This window comes from Bufo bufo, chromosome 5, assembly GCF_905171765.1.
Source record: "Bufo bufo chromosome 5, aBufBuf1.1, whole genome shotgun sequence".
Taxonomy (NCBI): Eukaryota; Metazoa; Chordata; class Amphibia; order Anura; family Bufonidae; genus Bufo; species Bufo bufo.
The window spans coordinates 401,321,435-401,341,093 of record NC_053393.1 but is presented as its reverse complement, the minus strand read 5'-3'; the positions used below and the strand labels follow the sequence as shown (position 1 = coordinate 401,341,093).

Sequence of the window (19,659 nt, the reverse complement as noted above, 5' to 3'; positions counted from 1 at the left end):
CATAACCTATTCACAATACATTGGCCCTAAACTGAACCTTTTTGGCCCGGTTTTGAGATCCTATGGCGGATCTCAAAACTGGAATGCCAAAACGCTGATGTGAAAGACGCCTTAAAGAAATATTTCCATGTTAAAAAGTGAAGACATATTGCTAGGATATGCAATATGGTCTATGGGAGTCTGACATTGAGACCCTCACAGATCCAGAGAATGAACGTTCGTCACATGAATGGAGCTATGCTGCATATAGATGTGCGAGTCCCCAAAGGCCTTCCCTCTAAACATTAAACCATTTAAATAGCTTTTCTTAGGAATCAGAATATATACAAGAATAGAATCCATGAGAGAAAAAAAACATGATGATTGTTATATAGCTAAGGCTACTTTCACACCTGCGTTTGGTGCGGATCCGTCTGGTATCTGCACAGACGGATCCGCACCTATAATGCAAACGCTTAGATCCGTTCAGAACGGATCCGTTTGCATTACCATGATAATGCAAACGGATCAGTTTTGACTTTACATTGAAAGTCAATGGGGGACGGATCCGTTTGAAAATTGAGCCATATTGTGTCAACTTCAAACGGATCCGTCCCCATTGACTTACATTGTAAGTCTGGACGGATCCGTTTGCCTCCGCACGGCCAGGCGGACACCCGAACGCTGCAAGCTGCATTCAGGTGTCCGCTTGCTGAGCTGAACGCTGCCAGACTGATGCATTCTGAGCGGATCCGCCTCCACTCAGAATGCATTAGGGCTGGACGGATCCGTTCGGGGCCGCTTGTGAGAGCCTTCAAACGGAACTCACAAGCGGAGCCCCGAACGCTAGTGTGAAAGTAGCCTAAGTAAAGTAAAAAAAGAAAGAAGACATAAACTACTTTTCAAGGAATGATCTGGACTAGCTCGTATAAAATTAGAGTAATTACATTTTATACATCTACAGTATAAGGGCTCATTCAGACAACCAAATCTGTTTTGCGGTGCGCACATTGTGGATCTCCAAAACACAGATTCCAGCCGTGTGCGTTCCCCATTTTGTGGAGCGGAACGGCCAGTTGTATGACAGAATCTATCTTTTTGCGGGGCCATGGTACGGAAGTACAGATGCATATTTTGCGGCCCAATTGAAATGAATAGGTCCATTCCACCAAATTGCGGAACGGATGCAGACACAAATATACGGCTGTCTGAATGAGCCCTAACAGTAAAACACGGTCCACAGAGAAAAGCAGATTACTCACCGAGTCTGTATAACTTGTTACATGACTGAAACAATATGTGCCAGACATCTAGACTAACAAATAATCTCAGATTCTGGCAATCTCTGCCTTCCCCTGCCACCCGGGATTGTATAAAAAAAAAAAAAGGTTTTTCTTTTTTGAACCATATTAGGGAATAAGGATAAATGGCTTTGGGTACAGAACATAATTCTTGTAACTTGATCACTTATATCTTTTTAAAATTTTACATCTGTAATAATGTGGATTTTGGTCAACGTGCGGAAGATTAACACATTTTGCATAGTAAATGTTTCCCATTAGCCAGTTATTTAAAATACTTAATGTATTTGGCTCACATCCATTTATTTGCCCAATTTGCGTCCAATGCTGGAACATTTCACACAGGGAGTGGAGGCAGTAATATATTTGTATATTATACAGGGAATCCGAAGTTTGCTCTGGGGACCGAAGGACTCAAATTACACCACTGTGTATCACACTGAACTTTTCAGTCTCTTAAACAAACACAATGAACTCTTAAATAGTTTACTATTCAAACAAATGTCTCTGCACTCCTAACACTCTCACTGCTGGCCTCATGTCAGTCATACCGGAATACAATACAAGAGTCAACATGGGCTTTCAAATATTAACCTCATATCCATTCCATTTTTACATTTCAGTTTCAAAAATGGCCATGAAAAAACTGATGGAACAACTAAATGGAAGTAAAATTCTAATGATGACTTTACAGATTCCATAAAATATTTGGGAACTGAAGTAATTCTCTAAAATACTGTCGGCGATCACTCGCTCCTATAGGTGTGAAAATCTAGAACGGTAACCACGGGAATGCAAACCTCTCCACTGCATTGAGTTCTCATTAGTACATCATAAATCCTATTCTATAGCCTGCAACCCAACCACAGACCTTAGTCTACCATTAATGATGGCTTATAGCTTGCTAATGGAAACACCACATATCCAGGGAGTCCGTGATCTCCCTAGTTGGCCTGCTCTGTTTTCAGAAGCCTCCATCAGCTACTGGAAGGTTTATATTAAGAATAATGATGTCATTACTTAATATTTTATGTACAGAACCTCAAAATGGCCATATTTTATCACGGGGAGGGTGATGACATTAGCAAGCTTGACTTAAGGGGGTTTTCTTGTTATAATGATTTTCAGTGACTTCCTGTAGGCACTGCATCTAAACTGTAGTCACAGCTCTGGCCTTATTGATGGAACTAAAAACAGTCAAGGAACACAAAAAAACGAAGAAAATAAATAACAGAGTACCACCCCCTTTGTGCAATGAATTACACATTATTTTAGATTTCCTAACTGGATTGTAGCATTAGCATTATTTACATTAATAAATATCAAAGGGGTTGGCCCATCTAAGACATTGAAGGCACATCGCTAGGATATGCCATCAACTTCAGATATGTGTGGTTCCCACCTCTGGGATCTACTCCTATCTCCAAAGTGGCGTGCCCTGAAGTGAAAAGGGATCAGCCGCGTATTCATGGCCACCCTCCATTCACCTCTATGGGACTTAAGAAAACCGCCAAGTTTTTTTGCTCTCTTTCACTTATGGAACCCTATTCTATAGATTGGAGCGGGTCCCAGAGGTTGAACCCACGCCTATCTGGCATTGATGGCATATTCTAGCGATATGCCATCAATGTCTGATATGGGAATACTCCTTTAATTCAGCGGTGTAACTACCACAGTAGCAGACCATGCAGCTACTATGGGGCCCAGGGCAAGAGGGGGTCCAACTGGGATCATCCCCTCTTCAACTGGGGGTGAAAACTTTGTCAGGACTCTCCCCTCTAAAGGAACCACTTTTAGCAAAGGAGGCAGTGGAAAAAATGGGCCATTAAAAGGGGTTTAGGCGGAAACCCTCCTGTCCTGTGTGGGGGGCCTGGTTTGATCCTCGCTATGGGGCCCTTACTTTTCTATGTATGCCACTGCTTTAATTTAATATGAAAGGGATATACCATGGGAAATACTCTATACAGTCACATCCAGGATAATATGTGTGTCCCAATAGAAATGATCACCTAGACAGGCAAGAATAAAGCTTCTGCAGAGCATAGCGCTCAGTTCTGTTCACACTTGCATCACTGTCCATTAGGTCGGAATCCGATATTTATTGTAACACAGTGACTTGTCCTATATTCTCATTAGATGAGCTGCAGTCAGAGCCTTTTCTATGCTGTATAGGTAAACACTGCATTACGTCTCTCCCTCCCCCACCCTGCCACTTACCGGTAACTCGTCTACGATAAAAATCAAAAGATCTCCATATGAACAAATGTTGTTAATCCTGTTACCCATTACAATACCAAGTAATATTACAGTGGAACCCATCTAGTAGTGGCTTTATTATCTTGTGTAGGACCCAATAACTGTCGGATCGCAAACTATCCTGTCCAACTCTGAAAAGACCTATATACAAGAAGGCCCGACAAGTGGAAAACTATGGTCCAAAAATGACTCCCGAGTTTTAGGGACAGCAATGGCAATATCCTTGTGCATAATACAGTAAGCTGGAATCTACAAGACTGTACCTAGTAAAGAGGACCTCCGATAAAAGCTGGACTTACTTCTGGTTCTGTAATCATTTGTTGGAGTCAAGTAGACATTTATTTCACCCCATCAGCTGAATATGTTTAAAGGGGTATTCCCATATTATAAAGTGATGTCATAGCACCATACTTGCCAACTTTCTGGAATTCAGTGGGGTCTACTGAAGAGAAAGGAGAAGAGCCGTATGAAGCCACATTGGACTTCATGGAATTTCTTTTGGGCATGGATACGCCCTTTTCAAAGGTCAAGCTCTGTTTCCAGCATAGGCCACATCTATTTTGTGATACATCATGCCACCTCAGAGCACATAAGGGCACCGGTGATAAGACAGAGAGATTTGGCCTTTCCAGAAATCCAGAGGGTCTACCCATTTCCAGGAGACTCAAGAATATTCCAGAAGATTTGGAAAGATATGCCATAACGGCAGGATCAGTGGGGATCCGATCTCTAGGACTCCCATCAATCGTGAAAATACAAAGGCGGTGTCGCCTCTTAATTTCTCCTTGCACACAAGCACTCTTGGCTACCTGGTAGTGCAGGGAACTGCATCATCGCCCCATTAACCTGAATGAAGATGGCTGAGCACCATCTTGCAGTAAAAAAACTATGAGGGGATTGCAGAGGTAAAGTAGCGTTGCTGACCTTTGACTGTCAGGATCGGTGGTGAAAAACTTTCTTATGCGGTACAAGACCCCATGCACTTCAATAAGGTTTACTATTATGGCTTTTTACATATGGCCACGCTGAGGATGAAAAATCAGTCTATACGTAAAAATACATGATTATGACAAAAATACTTACACAGTCATATGCTGTTAAAATCCTTTTCATGACCTCTGGGACGGTGCCTTGTAGCTCCATGGTGGGATACTGATCAGCAAGATTCATGACAACAACTGGAGTGTTCTCCGGTCCAGCTAGGCGAGTAGACAGAGCCATGATGCACTGCATGAGGTTAGCTACAGGAGAAAGTCCACACAGCTCTTTAAAGGAAACAACAGCATTCTGCATATATAAAAAGAAAAAAAAGACGAAGATTAGTGTAAAGTACATATCTACTGCCACTATGATCTACATATGCAAACATTCAAATTATCCATAGGTTATAAGAAAGAGACAAAAAAATTTCCTGCCTATTATAAATCTTCTGGATACCCTGGAAGCTCAAGTTGGGTACTGCCTATTTGCCCACATTCATAATAGAACATTCACCTGGAAGAGAAGTAGCAGCTTAGCAATGAAAAGTCAATAATCACTGACAAGCTAGTATGTCCAAGGGGATTAATTCGATATCCTAAATTGGATTGTAGACTCAATACTCATTTAATGCAGCAGTGTCTCAACAGCAAACTGTACTGGCCAAACACAAACTGCTCTATTTCCGAGAACATGACTGCCTCTAGGACATGTAAAACGAAATGTTTAACTAATTGGCAATAGAGCTGCTCTTAGAGAAATGGAGCAGAAGTCAATTAGAGTTAGAAAGGTTGAAAGGAGAAAGCATTAAAAGTACATGAGACCTCAGCCCACAATAAACAAACTTTGAAGGATGATTTAGTTCTGGAATGCGGAAAGGGTCATGGATAGGAAGTCATTGGTGGCAACAATGTGGGTGGCAAGCAACCAACAAAGTAGAACCTTTCTTTATTATATATATATAATAAATTATATTATATTTATATATTCAGTATTAAAAGCAAAAACTATCGTCAAACTGGTCGTCGTAGGTGACCTGAATATTTTATGGATTCGGATAATCAGATCCAAAGATGCCCATAAATAATAAAGGTGGCCTGTAGAGAAAGAGCAGCAATCTATAAGCATATCGAGCATCCACTGAATGGCTACTCCACTGTGTAGACCAGTGCTTCTCAAACTGTAAAGCAGGTCTCACTGGTGAGGAACCCACCAGTTGTTGGTGAGGTGCAGCTGGGGGGCAGTTTTGAAAAAAGTGATCATATGCTGAAAAAGCTTTCTGTGGCTTCAGAAATCTAATATAACATTATATAACTATATGACTTCATTTTTGGCTCAGGATACAAATGAAAGATACATTCTGAGACTTGTTTTACTTTTTGGCAAGAACATTGACAATTGGTGAGGACCAAGCATTAATGTGTTCTGGTTGTCGGAGCCCCCAAATAAAAAGATTGAGAAGTCCTGATGCAAAACATTCTTATGAGACATTCTTTTAGTACTTCTAGTAGTATTTCTACAATGGAAAAGTAAAAAAAAAAAAAAATAATAATCAATAAACATATTAATAAAATAAGCTAATGGAGAAATATAAACTCAAGATGGTGGCTCACTTCAGGCAGGGTTCTGGATTGGGTGCTACTAGCCCAGTATAGAGGAACACCCACCCTCTAGTAATAAATAATAGCACAAACCAAAGTTAGGGCGAGCACTCAACACTTGGACCACAATAATGGTGTGAATAAAATTTAATTAAATCACAATCAAATAACACGTGTATAATATATAATAAAACTACAGTTGGCATGTAAAATATAACAGGTTAAAATGAATAGTACTAAATTCCACACAATGGAGATGCTGGATAAAATCGGTCCCTTGTATTCACAAAAAACGTTGGATTACAGATGTATCTGAATCATATGACTTGTTGATAATATTATACTTCAATGTTCAATGCGCACACGCAAGTTGTTAATGGGGTTTCCAGCTCTTACACACTGATTCAATATTAGTATAGTCTGGCAATTCACATATGGACAATACGATTCTAACAGAACTCCTGCTCATATAATATCACGCACCTCAATGTCCTTGAGCACGAGTTATATAGGGTTAGGTAATAGTGCTTGTTCAAGTGTCATGCCCATCAAATGAATTTCACAAACGGAGTCTTCCTACCTTCCCAGTAATGCATCTCGTAGGCGTCTTTATGGACGTGAGAGGTGGGTAAGCGGCGTGGGACACTGCCGGCGTCTCGCTTGTAGCTCCTGTAGTTTGCTGATCCCAGGTCTCACGGGATTTCGGGCGTGATCGATGTAGGTAGATACGTAAGCGGCGTCGGACACTGCCGGCGTCTCGCTTGTAGCTCCCGTAGTTTGCTGATCCAGGTCTCGCGGGATTTCGGGCGTGATCTATGTTCAGACAGCGGACAGCAATGAATGTCAAATTCTATACTCTGCGTCCTAAATGTCCGAGTGTTCGTCTATTGCGATATTCTTAGCATGGCCATGCATAAGGTGCGGAGGTGCTTCTTTCATGGGCTGCACACCTGTGAAAGAAGCACCTCCGCACCTTATAGGACGCAGAGTATAGAATTTGACATTCATTGCTCTCCGCTGTCTGGACATAGATCACGCCCGAAATCCCACGAGACCTGGATCAGCAAACTACAGGAGCTACAAGCGAGACGCCGGCAGTGTCCCACGCTGCTTACCCACCTCTCACGTCCATAAAGACGCCTACGAGATCCATTAATGGGAAGGTAGGAAGACTCCGTTTGTGAAATTCATGTGATGGGCATGACACTTGAACAAGCACTATTACCTAACCCTATATAACTCGTGCTCAAGGACATTGAGGTGCGTGATATTATATGAGCAGGAGTTCTGTTAGAATCGTATTGTCCATATGTGAATTGCCAGACTATACTAATATTGGATCAGTGTGTAAGAGCTGGAAACCCCATTAACAACTTGCGTGTGCGCATTGAACATTGAAGTATAATATTATCAACAAGTCATATGATTCAGATACATCTGTAATCCAACGTTTTTTGTGAATACAAGGGACCGATTTTATCCAGCAACTCCATTGTGTGGAATTTAGTACTATTCATTTTAACCTGTTAGATTTTACATGCCAACTGTAGTTTTATTATATATTATACACGTGTTATTTGATTGTGATTTAATTAAATTTTATTCACACTATTATTGTGGTCCAAGTGTTGAGTGCTCGCCCTAACTTTGGTTTGTGCTAATCGAGAAATATGACCGATGGATTATAGTATTCTGGAAAAACCAGGTTGTACAGAAGAGTAACCACATATTTACAGTAATGTGCACAAGTTTTAGGCAGGTGGGGAAAAATGCTGCAGAGTAAGAGTGCTTAATAGTTTAAATTTAAATGTATTCTGCAGCAGAACAACAACCCCAAACATACAGCCAATGTCATTAAGAACTATATTTAGCGTAAAGAAGAACAAGGAGTCCTGGAAGTGATGATATAGCTCCACAGAGCCCTGATCTCCACATCATCCAGTCAGTCTGGGATTAGATGAAGAGACCGAAGTATTTGAGCAAGCCTACATTCACAAAAGATCTGTGCTTAGTTCTCCAAGATGCTCGGAACAACCTCATTGCAGAGTTCCTTCAAATACTGTGCGCGAGTGCAACTAGAAGAATTGATGCCATTTTGATGGCAAAGGGTGGTTACAGCAAATATTGATTGGATTTAGATTCTCTTTTGTTCTTTCACTTTGCATTTTGATAATTGGTAAAAATAAACTATTAACACTTCTATTTTCAAAAGCATTCTTACTTTGTAGCATTTTCCCTACACCTGCCTAAACCTTTTGTACAGTACTGTGTATACTGCATTCATCGATCATCAGGATGAGATACAGTTAGTAGATATGACCATTGGAGATGGTGTACCTAATGGCTCCAACCTTCTCAAATTATTCTGCATTTTACTGACTTTCAATGACCTTTTTATGGAGCTGCATAACACTATCCTGGCTCAGATGCTGATGAAAAAAATATATAGGTAAATTCTTAATGAGCAGAGGTCACCTAATAACCTGTGCATCTTACTCTTGAGCATTTACTGACTGGCATATATTGAGGCTGCCACTCTTCTCACTTAAATTTTTGACTCCCACAAATAATTTTATTCTCTGACCTGCTAGAAAGGTACACAATGTAATCTGTAGTGAATGTAATCTTCTGGTCAGTGACTGTATTTGTGAGTTATAACCTACCTTATGATCCTCAGCTGTGTCATGTGACCAACTCTCTGATCTCCAACTGACACAGGACAGGAAGCCAGTTACTTCTCTATTCATTCCTATGAGATTGACATTGAGGGTGCCATACATAGAGAAACTGACTTCCTGTCCACACATAAGATGCTGTGTTATTTGGAAAGTCTGATTGTTGGTCACATGACACAGATGAGAAGCAGAAGGGAGGGGATAGCTCACAGACACTGATGAGAAGATAACATTCACTACAGATTACATCATGTCATTTTTGTTTGCGGGAGTTCTTCTTTAACTATAACATATAACCATTGTATTTACAAGAAAGAATTGGCCATTTTAGGCCTTGAATATAAAAGTCATCTACAGTACAGCCTTAATAACATATACTAATAAGGTAAGGAATTTGGATATAACTAGCCATAAAGAATTCCTACTTGACACAGTCCTCACCAGCAGTGTATGGTTGACAGAACAGAAAAAAAAAATAAGTTGTTAATGTCACTCTTTTGTAATATATGGAGTGGATGGGTAAGGGCTTCTCCTGCTCTCATGCAACATCAGAGCATGGTTTTTAACAAGGCTTAATTATACATTTTATGGACTCTTAATAAAAGTCATCTGTTACTAAAATATTATGTTTCACAAAATATTTTTTGGTATTTATTAGGGTGACTGGGTTGTGTGTGAAATCTAAGTATCTAGTAGGGGCTTTGTGCGGATATACACTATGATCATGCTTGAGAGCCATATGATTATTGCAAATGTAAGAATGGTAGAGAGTGGCCAAAAGTACATGCAAAAACCTGTAGGTCTACAGAAATAATTTGAACATCAAATAATATAGTGCATAGTGCTAATCACAGCGATATTCCAGCTTTAGACATTTAAGATATGTCCAAAGGACATGCTGGACATGTCTGACAGATGTAGACCCTTTTTGAGGGACCTGAACCTATCTCAAGAACAGGGCTTCTAACCTGGTTAGGCATTCACTTGCATTTCATTTTCAGGTTTACTACACTTTTAAGAAGGTCATCCAAGTATAGTAACTTAATAGAATTTCATGGAGTTCACGGCCACTTCTGCATGAAGACTGAACTTGAATAAGGTGGCCGGTGGAGATTTCACCAGACGTGGAGGGGTCAGGGGACCCCTGTTATGGAGATGCAGGTCCCAGACATGAGACCCAGAACTATCAGACATTTATATACACAAAGTGGTGCCTCAGGAATAATCAGATGTTAATACATGACTAAACAGCTCCAACTTCTTGTTGACACTTGATTGTCTTGGCATGTGACGTCACATGTTCTGCTAAACAACGGTGAACATGACTGGCCATCTCTGAACTTACCTACAAGATCCATCCCTTAGATGTGTGCAAAGTTAAAGGGTCATCGAGCTTTCACAAGGTCCTAGTGACATATCAAAGGTTTTGATTAGTGGGGATCTGAGCGCTAAGACCCCCACCGATTGCTAGAAGGAGGAGAGAGAAGTGCTCATATAGCGCACTCTCTCCTTGCTGCAGGAGAGGAATCAGGATGGACTCAATAGGAAGATTATTGGCCCATCTCGCTTCCATCTCCTGCAGCAAGGAGAGGGTGAGCTATGTGAGCACTTCTCTCTCCACCTTCAAGCAATAGGTGGGTCTCATTGCTCAAAAACCTTTGCCATGTCACTTTGACATATCAAATGTTTTTTGAAAGCTAAGTGACCCTTTAAGAACATTAAAACAAAACTATAACACAATGTTATACCGAAATAGGCAAATAATACAATGTAACTTCTCAAGTAATGTTCTATAAGCCAACACTGATTCCGAACACACAGTAACTGAACCATTTTAGTATTTTAAACAGTCAATCATATTTAAGAAAAAGCAGCAAATAATTAAGGCTAAGAACAGTCTGAACACAGTGACATAGTTCTGAAGGAGAACACAAGGAGAATTGAGCTGGATGCATTGCAAAACTGTAGCTAAGGGCATGTTCACATCTGTGTTGGGGGCTCTGTTCAGGGCTTCAATCACAGATTTTATCAAAAATAGCGGAGAGAAAAGTCCTGCACTTTTCTGTCCGCTAAAAAAAAAAAAAAATGTTCTCCCAAACGGAAACCAAACGGATCCCATTATAATGAATGGGATCTGTTTGGCTACATTCCTGTCAGTTATGTGCCGAATAATGGAGCAGAACAACAATAATAAAGAATGCTGATGTGAAAAGAGCCCTAACCAGTACATATTACTGTCATACACAATTTATACACTCTTGCTAAGCTTTAATATGTCCTTTAGGCAGGGACTGCAATAGCATAAAAGAAACCCCAAACATAAAAATGATAAACACATCCTGCACGATATGACAGATATGGGGATGTACAGTCGTGGCCAAAAGTTTTGAGAATGACACAAATATTAGTTTTCACAAAGTTTGCTGCTAAACTGCTTTTAGATCATTGTTTCAGTTGTTTCTGTGATGTAGTGAAATATAATTACACGCACTTCATACGTTTCAAAGGCTTTTATCGACAATTACATGACATTTATGCAAAGAGTCAGTATTTGCAGTGTTGGCCCTTCTTTTTCAGGACCTCTGCAATTCGACCGGGCATGCTCTCAATCAACTTCAGGGCCAATTCCTGACTGATAACAACCCATTCTTTCATAATCACTTCTTGGAGTTTGTCAGAATTAGTGGGTTTTTGTTTGTCCACCCGCCTCTTGAGGATTGACCACAAGTTCTCAATGGGATTAAGATCTGGGGAGTTTCCAGGCCATGGACCCAAAATGTCAACGTTTTGGTCCCCGAGTCACTTAGTTATCACCTTTGCCTTATGGCACGGTGCTCCATCGTGCTGGAAAATGCATGGTTCTTCACCAAACTGTTGTTGGATTGTTGGAAGAAGTTGCTGTTGGAGGGTGTTTTGGTACCATTCTTTATTCATGGCTGTGTTTTTGGGCAAAATTGTGAGTGAGCCCACTCCCTTGGATGAGAAGCAACCCCACACATGAATGGTCTCAGGATGCTTTACTGTTGGCATGACACAGGACTGATAGTAGCGCTCACCTTTTCTTCTCCGGACAAGCCTTTTCCAGATGCCCCAAACAATCGGAAAGAGGCTTCATCGGAGAATATGACTTTGCCCCAGTCCTCAGCAGTCCATTCACCATACTTTCTGCAGAAGATCAATCTGTCTGTGATGTTTTTTTTGGAGAGAAGTGGCTTCTTTGCTGGCCTTCTTGACACCAGGCCATCTTCCAAAAGTCTTCGCCTCACTGTGCGTGCAGATGCGCTCACACCTGCCTGCTGCCATTCTTGAGCAAGCTCTGCACTGGTGGCACTCCGATCCCGCAGCTGAATCCTCTTTAGGAGACGATCCTGGCGCTTGCTGGACTTTCTTGGACGCCCTGAAGCCTTCTTAACAAGAATTGAACCTCTTTCCTTGAAGTTCTTGATGATCCTATAAATTGTTGATTGAGGTGAAATCTTAGTAGCCACAATATCCTTGCCTGTGAAGCCATTTTTATGCAACGCAATGATGGCTGCACGCGTTTCTTTGCAGGTCACCATGGTTAACAATGGAAGAACAATGATTTCAAGCATCACCCTCCTTTTAACATGTCAAGTCTGCCATTTTAACCCAATCAGCCTGACAATGATCTCCAGCCTTGTGCTCGTCAACATTCTCACCTGAGTTAACAAGACGATTACTGAAATGATCTCAGCAGGTCCTTTAATGACAGCAATGAAATGCAGTGGAAATTTTTTTTTGGGATTAAGTTAATTTTCATGGCAAAGAAGGACTATTCAATTCATCTGATCACTCTTCATAACATTCTGGAGTATATGCAAATTGCTATTATAAAAACGTAAGCAGCAACTTTTCCAATTTCCAATATTTATGTAATTCTCAAAACTTTTGGCCACGACTGTACATGGCCATAATTAAAACACTAACAGCACTCTCAAGGCACTAAATGCAATATCTATATATAAACTAATACCACATTTGAAATGATAAATGTGAGGTTCTGAACAAATATATTTTGCTAAAAAAATATCTGTGCCCACCCACCACGGCAAGGTGACTTCCATCCAGGCAGGAACAGATATTTGTTTTTATCAAAATGTAATTTTTTTAAATGTCTTTACAGTACATACTTGAAGGTGTGGCCATATCTAAGTGTGCATGCACTCCTATCATCCCATTCATTTCACAAGTGCTTTTAATTAGTTCAGTGCAAATAGCAGAGTTTACTCTTCCTCTCAATGGATGCTGGATGGCACACAGGTAATAACTGTAGCAACACAGTTTATGTTTGGGGTCTGCTCTCCTGAATTTAGATGCCCACTAGCATAGGGATAGGTATTAAACAGTAGGTTCAGAGTGGATTGAGGTCACCTTGCCGTGGTGGGTGGGCACAGATATTTTTTATCAAGATATATTTTCTAACAACCTCATATTTATCCTATCAAGTGTGGAATTCATATATATATAGATTTTGCATATAGTGCCTTGAGAGTGCTGTTATGTTCTGTGAATAATATAAAAGAACCAACACTCACCAGTTGGACCCCCACTGCTTCCAGTGCCCCCTCTACCTCCCTTGGATCTTTGTTTATCTGGCTGCAGCAGTGATGTGTCCATATACACGTGTTTGATACAGTCACATGTGTATATGCCCACATCATCACTGCGTCTAATTAAACAAAGACCAGAGGAAGGAAAACTTGAGGCGGCACTGGAAGCAACGAGGATCCAACGGGTGTGAATTGGTTCTCATGTCTTGTTACTGCATTTATTGCTTTTGCCCACATTTTTCCCTAACTCAGGAAACTCCTCTAGCTTCAATGGAGGTCTAGTTTTCTGGACCATAAATTGACAGCAGTGAATTTACCCCTAATGTGTCTGGCTGTTATATTAGTAAAAGGAATCAACTAATTAGAAGGATTGTCTCAAAACCCTATAGTATACTTTCCCCTAAATGTAAAACAAATCTCAAGTCACCAGACATCTTTGTGTTTTGTGAGCTCTTTAGATTTTTCTCATGTGCCTCTCATTCAAGGCACAACCCACTGTCCTGACGAACAACCATGGTCAACTCAACGACATCTGTATGGTTTTGGCATTAAGATGGCCTGCACTGACTAAAGCTAATGATAAAGAAATTATCCTGATGAATTCTCAGATAATTTAAGAATGAAGTGACAAAATTACTGCTCTTGAGTGTCATCTACCCCACATGAAGTGATTACCCTTATTACCCCAATGTGAAAATTACAGATAGATATATCATTCACAATAATGTTCCTCAATCTCTGAAATCCTTGAAGATATTTCTTAATTTCTGTGCCCTTTTTTAGGATAACTCCAGGGAAGCGCAGCAAAGCAAGTCAAATGGTCTTCTGCATGTCAAAGAAAAATAATGACTATTTCAAACAAAGCAAAACTTCAAACCTGTGAATTAAAACAGGATCCTTAAATATTTATTTAAACCACATGTTAGCATAGTGGGACTTTATGACCAGAAATATATTCTAGCCAATCGCATTAGAACTGCCGCAGTAAGTATTAAAAAGAATCAGTCATGGAAGGCAGATTGTCCTTTATAGGAATGTCTGCCTGCACGTAAACTGAAACGTTTAGGTTGTGACCACATTACAGGCACCACTTGCGTTGTGCCCTCACCATTGCTTGACATTGTTTATTCAAATTAATCATTCCAAACAGAAGTTCCTAGACCCTGGCAAAAAAAATTGTAATCGCCCCTCCAACTTTCATGTACCATGTACAGTACTCTTATGTTGCCCCCTCAAGTACAAAGACCAGGAAGAACTTTTCATACAATGCAACTGTAGCTCCCACCTAGGCAGATTTTGCTGAGGAAAGCCAGGCCAGACAGACATTTACCCTTTACAGGTTGTCAATCTGATGAATATACGCCAATGTAAGAGAACAACATCATTACGGTGAATTGAAGGAAGGAACCCCTTCATTCTTAAAAGGGTTGTCCTCGTTTGCTGCCCTTTTTTCAGACACCTTCTGGCATGGCCAGAACCACAATAGTGAGCATCCCTGCCACTGGGTTCCAGCTCCATCCTTCCTCCTCATCCTCCACTGGTCCCGGCTGTACCCATGTCAACATCCTGTTTGATGCGGGTCATGTGACTGCTGCAGCCAATGAAAGGGTATGGTGGTCAAGTGATGTGACACATGGGCGACATGTGACCGCCACTGGCAGTCATAGCTGTGGCTGTGACGTGACCCACATCAAACAGGATGTCAATGCAGTTCCAGTCAGTGGAGCTAGAACCCAGTGGCGGGGATCAGGTAAGTATGCTGACCACCGTGGGTCCGGCCATAGTGGGGGGAATTCTGAAAAAAAAAGACTGCAAAGGTGGACAACCCCTTTAAGGTGTAAGGTAGAAGTGTAATTACAGAATCAATCATTGAGACTCAATTCAAACATATACTAATATAGAGCAATATCAAACAGGCAAAGATGGAGTAAGAAACCATCGGTTACCGACACAGATGTGCGCCCCAAAATTTTTAGTTTTCTAATAAAACAATCAACCACACAGACCTCCTCATGGGAACTCCCTATCTGACAGCTATCATCATGAGACAGTTCCTTTAAAGAGTTGATTACAAGATTCATGGTACAAGAGTGCAGCTGCTCAGTGCAAGAAAAACATAACATTGAAGATGAAGGAGGGCTGAGATTCACAAAAATACATTTATATATGAATATATTTGCTTCCCTTGATATAAATTTAATTCTAGCCTTTAATAGTTTTCTTACCTGCATGTTTTCCCGTAGGTCTGTGGCTTCTCTTATAGGCTGAATGGCGTTTTTGAAGACTTCATCAATGGACTTTATCAGTAATGTCCTCATTGATGCATAATCCCTTGATTTCTTAGCTTTCCTAACGGACAGACCACGTTTGTGAGGCTTTCCTCCACCCCTGCGATTTGTAATAGCTACATGGACAAATAAAGAGGCATGAGCCAAAACATCTCCAGTTAAAGATTGTAGTGGAACATGTCTGTAGCCAGGCTGTAGACACTCAAATGGGATAGTATACTGCCCAATAAACTCATCTCCAATATAGTCATCATCGAGCACCACAAAGCGAACCATTGTGAGTTCTGGAAGATTAATCTGAAATTCAAAACTTTCATCAAATATTGGATTGTCTCCATTCTGATGGACTGTTTTTGTCCTCTGCTCAGCGCAGTCAGCAGGTATTCCATGGATTTCAACATAGACATAAGGATCCACAACATCTCCTTTAGCTCCTGACCCTTTAGGTTTGGGAAAATTCTGCCCACTTATGATTTTTATATGAAGAAGCTGAGGGGAAACTCCAGGCACAGAATCTTTTGTGTTTGCGCTAAAAAAAGAGATTTGCTCACGCATGATAGCAGGTCGTAGAACAAATCCACAGTTTCCATTCTGTCGAAACCAGCCGATGTTAAGATCCATCATTAGACCTGGAGTCTGAAAATTCATGGCAACTATTTGACACCCACATTTCCAATAATCTTGAGGGTTCATGTTACTGGAGTCTATTCTCATTGGGCTTGGGAATATCCGAGACAGAAACTTTTTGTTATAGTTGACAAAATCACCGGGACTTTCATTTGCATATTTGCCAGCTGCCACTTCATTGAAGGAGCAGACTTCCCAATACTTCTGGCTCTGGAAAGATGTCTGGAAATCAGTGAACTGAACAGACTTACAAAGGCTTACAAGGTCAGACAGCTCTTTGCAAAGCTGTATTCGCTTCACAGGGACAATATGTTGCTGCTCTTCTCCTTTTTCCACCCGCTGAGACATCTCTATACCTTCATCTTCGTCTGTAACATCACCTTCAAAACCTGAACACTCAGGGGGTAGTTTTTTACCCTTTATTAATATTTTGCCGATTAAAGCCTCAGGAGATGGAAGATATGCCTCTTCTGCATTTGGAGGACTGGTATAAAGTTTGTCTCCTAAGATTTTGTTCATGTGTTGAACCATGACTTTCTGCTGCCTGACAGAACAATGGTTTTCTAAACAAAGAACCAATGGGAACTCTGAGGCATGGAAGGCATATTTGTTAATGATGTCAATGACACTACGGAAGACAATCTGCGTTGTCATTGTGTGGCCAGTGTAAATCACAGGTTCATTATCTGGACCATCCCAGACATCCAGTTCAACACTTCTGCAACCCATTTTGAGAGCACGAATATACCCTGTAATATCTGAAGGACCCCTAAACTGATCTTCTATTAAATATGTATTATGGGATGAATTTATATAGTAGTGGGATATAGGTTGGGTCATATCTTGGCAAACTTTTTTGTGTTCTGGCTCAAAAATACTACAATCTGGAGACATAAGATAATTTGTAAAGCCATCCAAAGACAGGCAACCTTTTTCCTGGCCTTTGGATGGTTCATATTTCTTGATAATGTCAAGGCTGATTTCCTCTGTTACTTGTGCCACACCCTGCTCTGCTTCCAAGAACATCATGAGGTCTTTTGTGTCCAAATATTCCTTATTGCTTGAGAATTGCACTAGCAAAAAGTATATCTCTGGTCTAGTGCACAGTTCATGGAAAACTTCAATAAACTCATCTTGGGTAACATCGGAGTGACATTTATCTTTAGATTTATGCAATTCTTTGAATTTTAATTCAATTTTGCTGTTCTTAAGACCTGGATTTAACTTTTTTATAAATTGTACTGCTTTACAAAGAGGTACCTGTCCTGCATTATCCTCATCTACTTCCCTGAACATTTGAGACAGCCACGACATCCGCATGTTATCCTGGAAACTTTCAATCATGTCAAGAGTATGTTTCCCATATGAAATTAAATACCGTAAACCTGTTACCCAAATATTGGCAATATCAGCAGAGTTTGCAACAAGATCTAAGGATTCATAATTATCTCCATATATTATAGAAAAAGCACAGTCTTCGGATATCTGGTCATAAATTCCATTGCTACGAAAAATTTCAGTATTTTTTCCAGTTCGGACCTCTTTCACAGATCGAATGTCAATTTTTGCTTTTTCTGAATCTTTCTTTGAAGGCTCCCACCTCAAGGATTGCATATCTGCATCCAAAAGAAAATATCTGTGATAGATCCTAGAGTTGGAACGGACTTTTTTCAGTTCTGACCCTTCGACCATTGCATTGATGCAATCACTTGCGCTGCTAATCTTTTTCTCGGCTGGCATACTGCTGAATGATACAGTCTTCTTCCGTTCTCTCTTCTGCTTTGTGCCATCCTAGAAATGAAAGTTTAGCAGATTAGTCACAAATAAACGAAAAATAAAACATCATTAATAAAAACATAAGTAAACATAAGTTGCTTCTGGGTAGTGTTAAAAAAAACAAAAAAAACATTTAATATAGGCCACAAAGGGTTAAAAAAAAGAAGAAAAGTAAAGAAACCATACTCACCTCCACAATCCTTCTGCTGATGCTGTTCCAACATGGGTCCGAACCTTGCTGCTCTTCACTTCCTGGTCCCAGCTCAACACACAGGAAATGCCACAAAAGATCCAATTAGCCAATGAATGGCCATAGTAGTGACATGCCTCAGCCACTGGTTAACTGAATCGGACTTTCCTGGCGTTTCCAGTGTGTCAAGCCAGGACTAGGAGATAAAGAGCAGCAGGGACTAGACCAGTGCCGGAAAGGCATTGGGGAGTAATCGGTGAAGCTGAGTCCAGTCTGTTTTATTTTTGACTTTTTGTGGCCTTTTTCTAACCTTTTTTCCCCATTTAAGGTAAGATAAGAATTGCTTTTATAACAACACTTTCCTACTAAGTATATCTGTTTTCTGTTATGTTTAAAATAAGATTCCCACATCAAAACTTAGAAAATGATTGCAAGGGCAAAATGACTGAAAAAAAGTGATTTTTTTTTTTAATACTGGGTAGAAGACATTTCAGAGGTTTCATAAATCTACATACAATAGTAAAAAATCAAATAAGCTAACTAATAGAAAGGAATATTTATATGAAAACTTAAATTCTCCAAGCGCGACTTAGAAGTAGATTTGACAAATACAGTTTAGTACAGTTGTGTAATAGGAGTTTTTCATTAATTTTTGGTCCCTTAAAGTGGTTGTGCCATGTCTAATGTCCTGATAGGTTCTTTTAGTGCATATAGACATTGCTTGGGCCACCTCTCTTTGACAATGACCACCATTTAATACTACATTACGTACATAGTTGGTAGCATCTTAATAAAATCATCTGTTTTCCCGGGTTCTTGTAAGTTGGACCCATGATCAGCTGATTGCTCTGATGGCTCTCATATTAAAGGGGCTGTTTGCAATGACACAACTCCTTTTAAATCAGGCTTTAGAAGAACATTTCTAAATCAAACTATTATACCAACTGTAAAACACATTTAGCCAATGATGCGAGACTATACAGCACAGCAAATTAAGCTTTCAATCAAATGTGTGTTCTAGCTGAGGTGGCTTTTCTAAATCTGGTCGCAGACATTTAGTAGACCACAACAAAGTTCATTGACTCTGTCAAACCAAAGTATGGCATGCTATATTCCAGAATACTTTGAAAAAGCACTTGGAGGCTGCAGCTGTCGGCCTAGGTTAGAGCCAGGAGATTTAGTATTAACACACTGTACTCTGACCAGGCTTCATAATCTACTTTTGAGCCAACAAGTAATTCAAAACAGGACAAGGACAACAGAGAGAACACACAGAAGAAACCACTGATAATGATCCAGTAGTGATGTGAAGTTTGTACATAGACTTATTTGATACATGCACAGGAGGGATGGGTCTCATAAAAAAACCATAAGAGGGCCCCGACTTTGTGTTGATGTACACAACTGTACCCACCAC

The 19,659-nt window shown here is 40.3% G+C and overlaps 1 protein-coding gene across 1 annotated transcript in view; it reads right to left on the bottom strand.

The window, feature by feature from the left end:
- Window positions 1–19,659, bottom strand: part of PLCL2 (phospholipase C like 2) — a 218,793-nt gene that overhangs the window by 70,152 nt on the left and 128,982 nt on the right. Inside the window, exons 3-4 of the mRNA XM_040432899.1 lie at window positions 15,587–18,067; window positions 4,620–4,823 (exon numbers count right to left, since the gene is read on the bottom strand). Coding sequence (XP_040288833.1) covers window positions 4,620–4,823; window positions 15,587–18,067 — 2,685 coding nt within the window. The remainder of the gene's footprint in view (window positions 1–4,619; window positions 4,824–15,586; window positions 18,068–19,659) is intronic.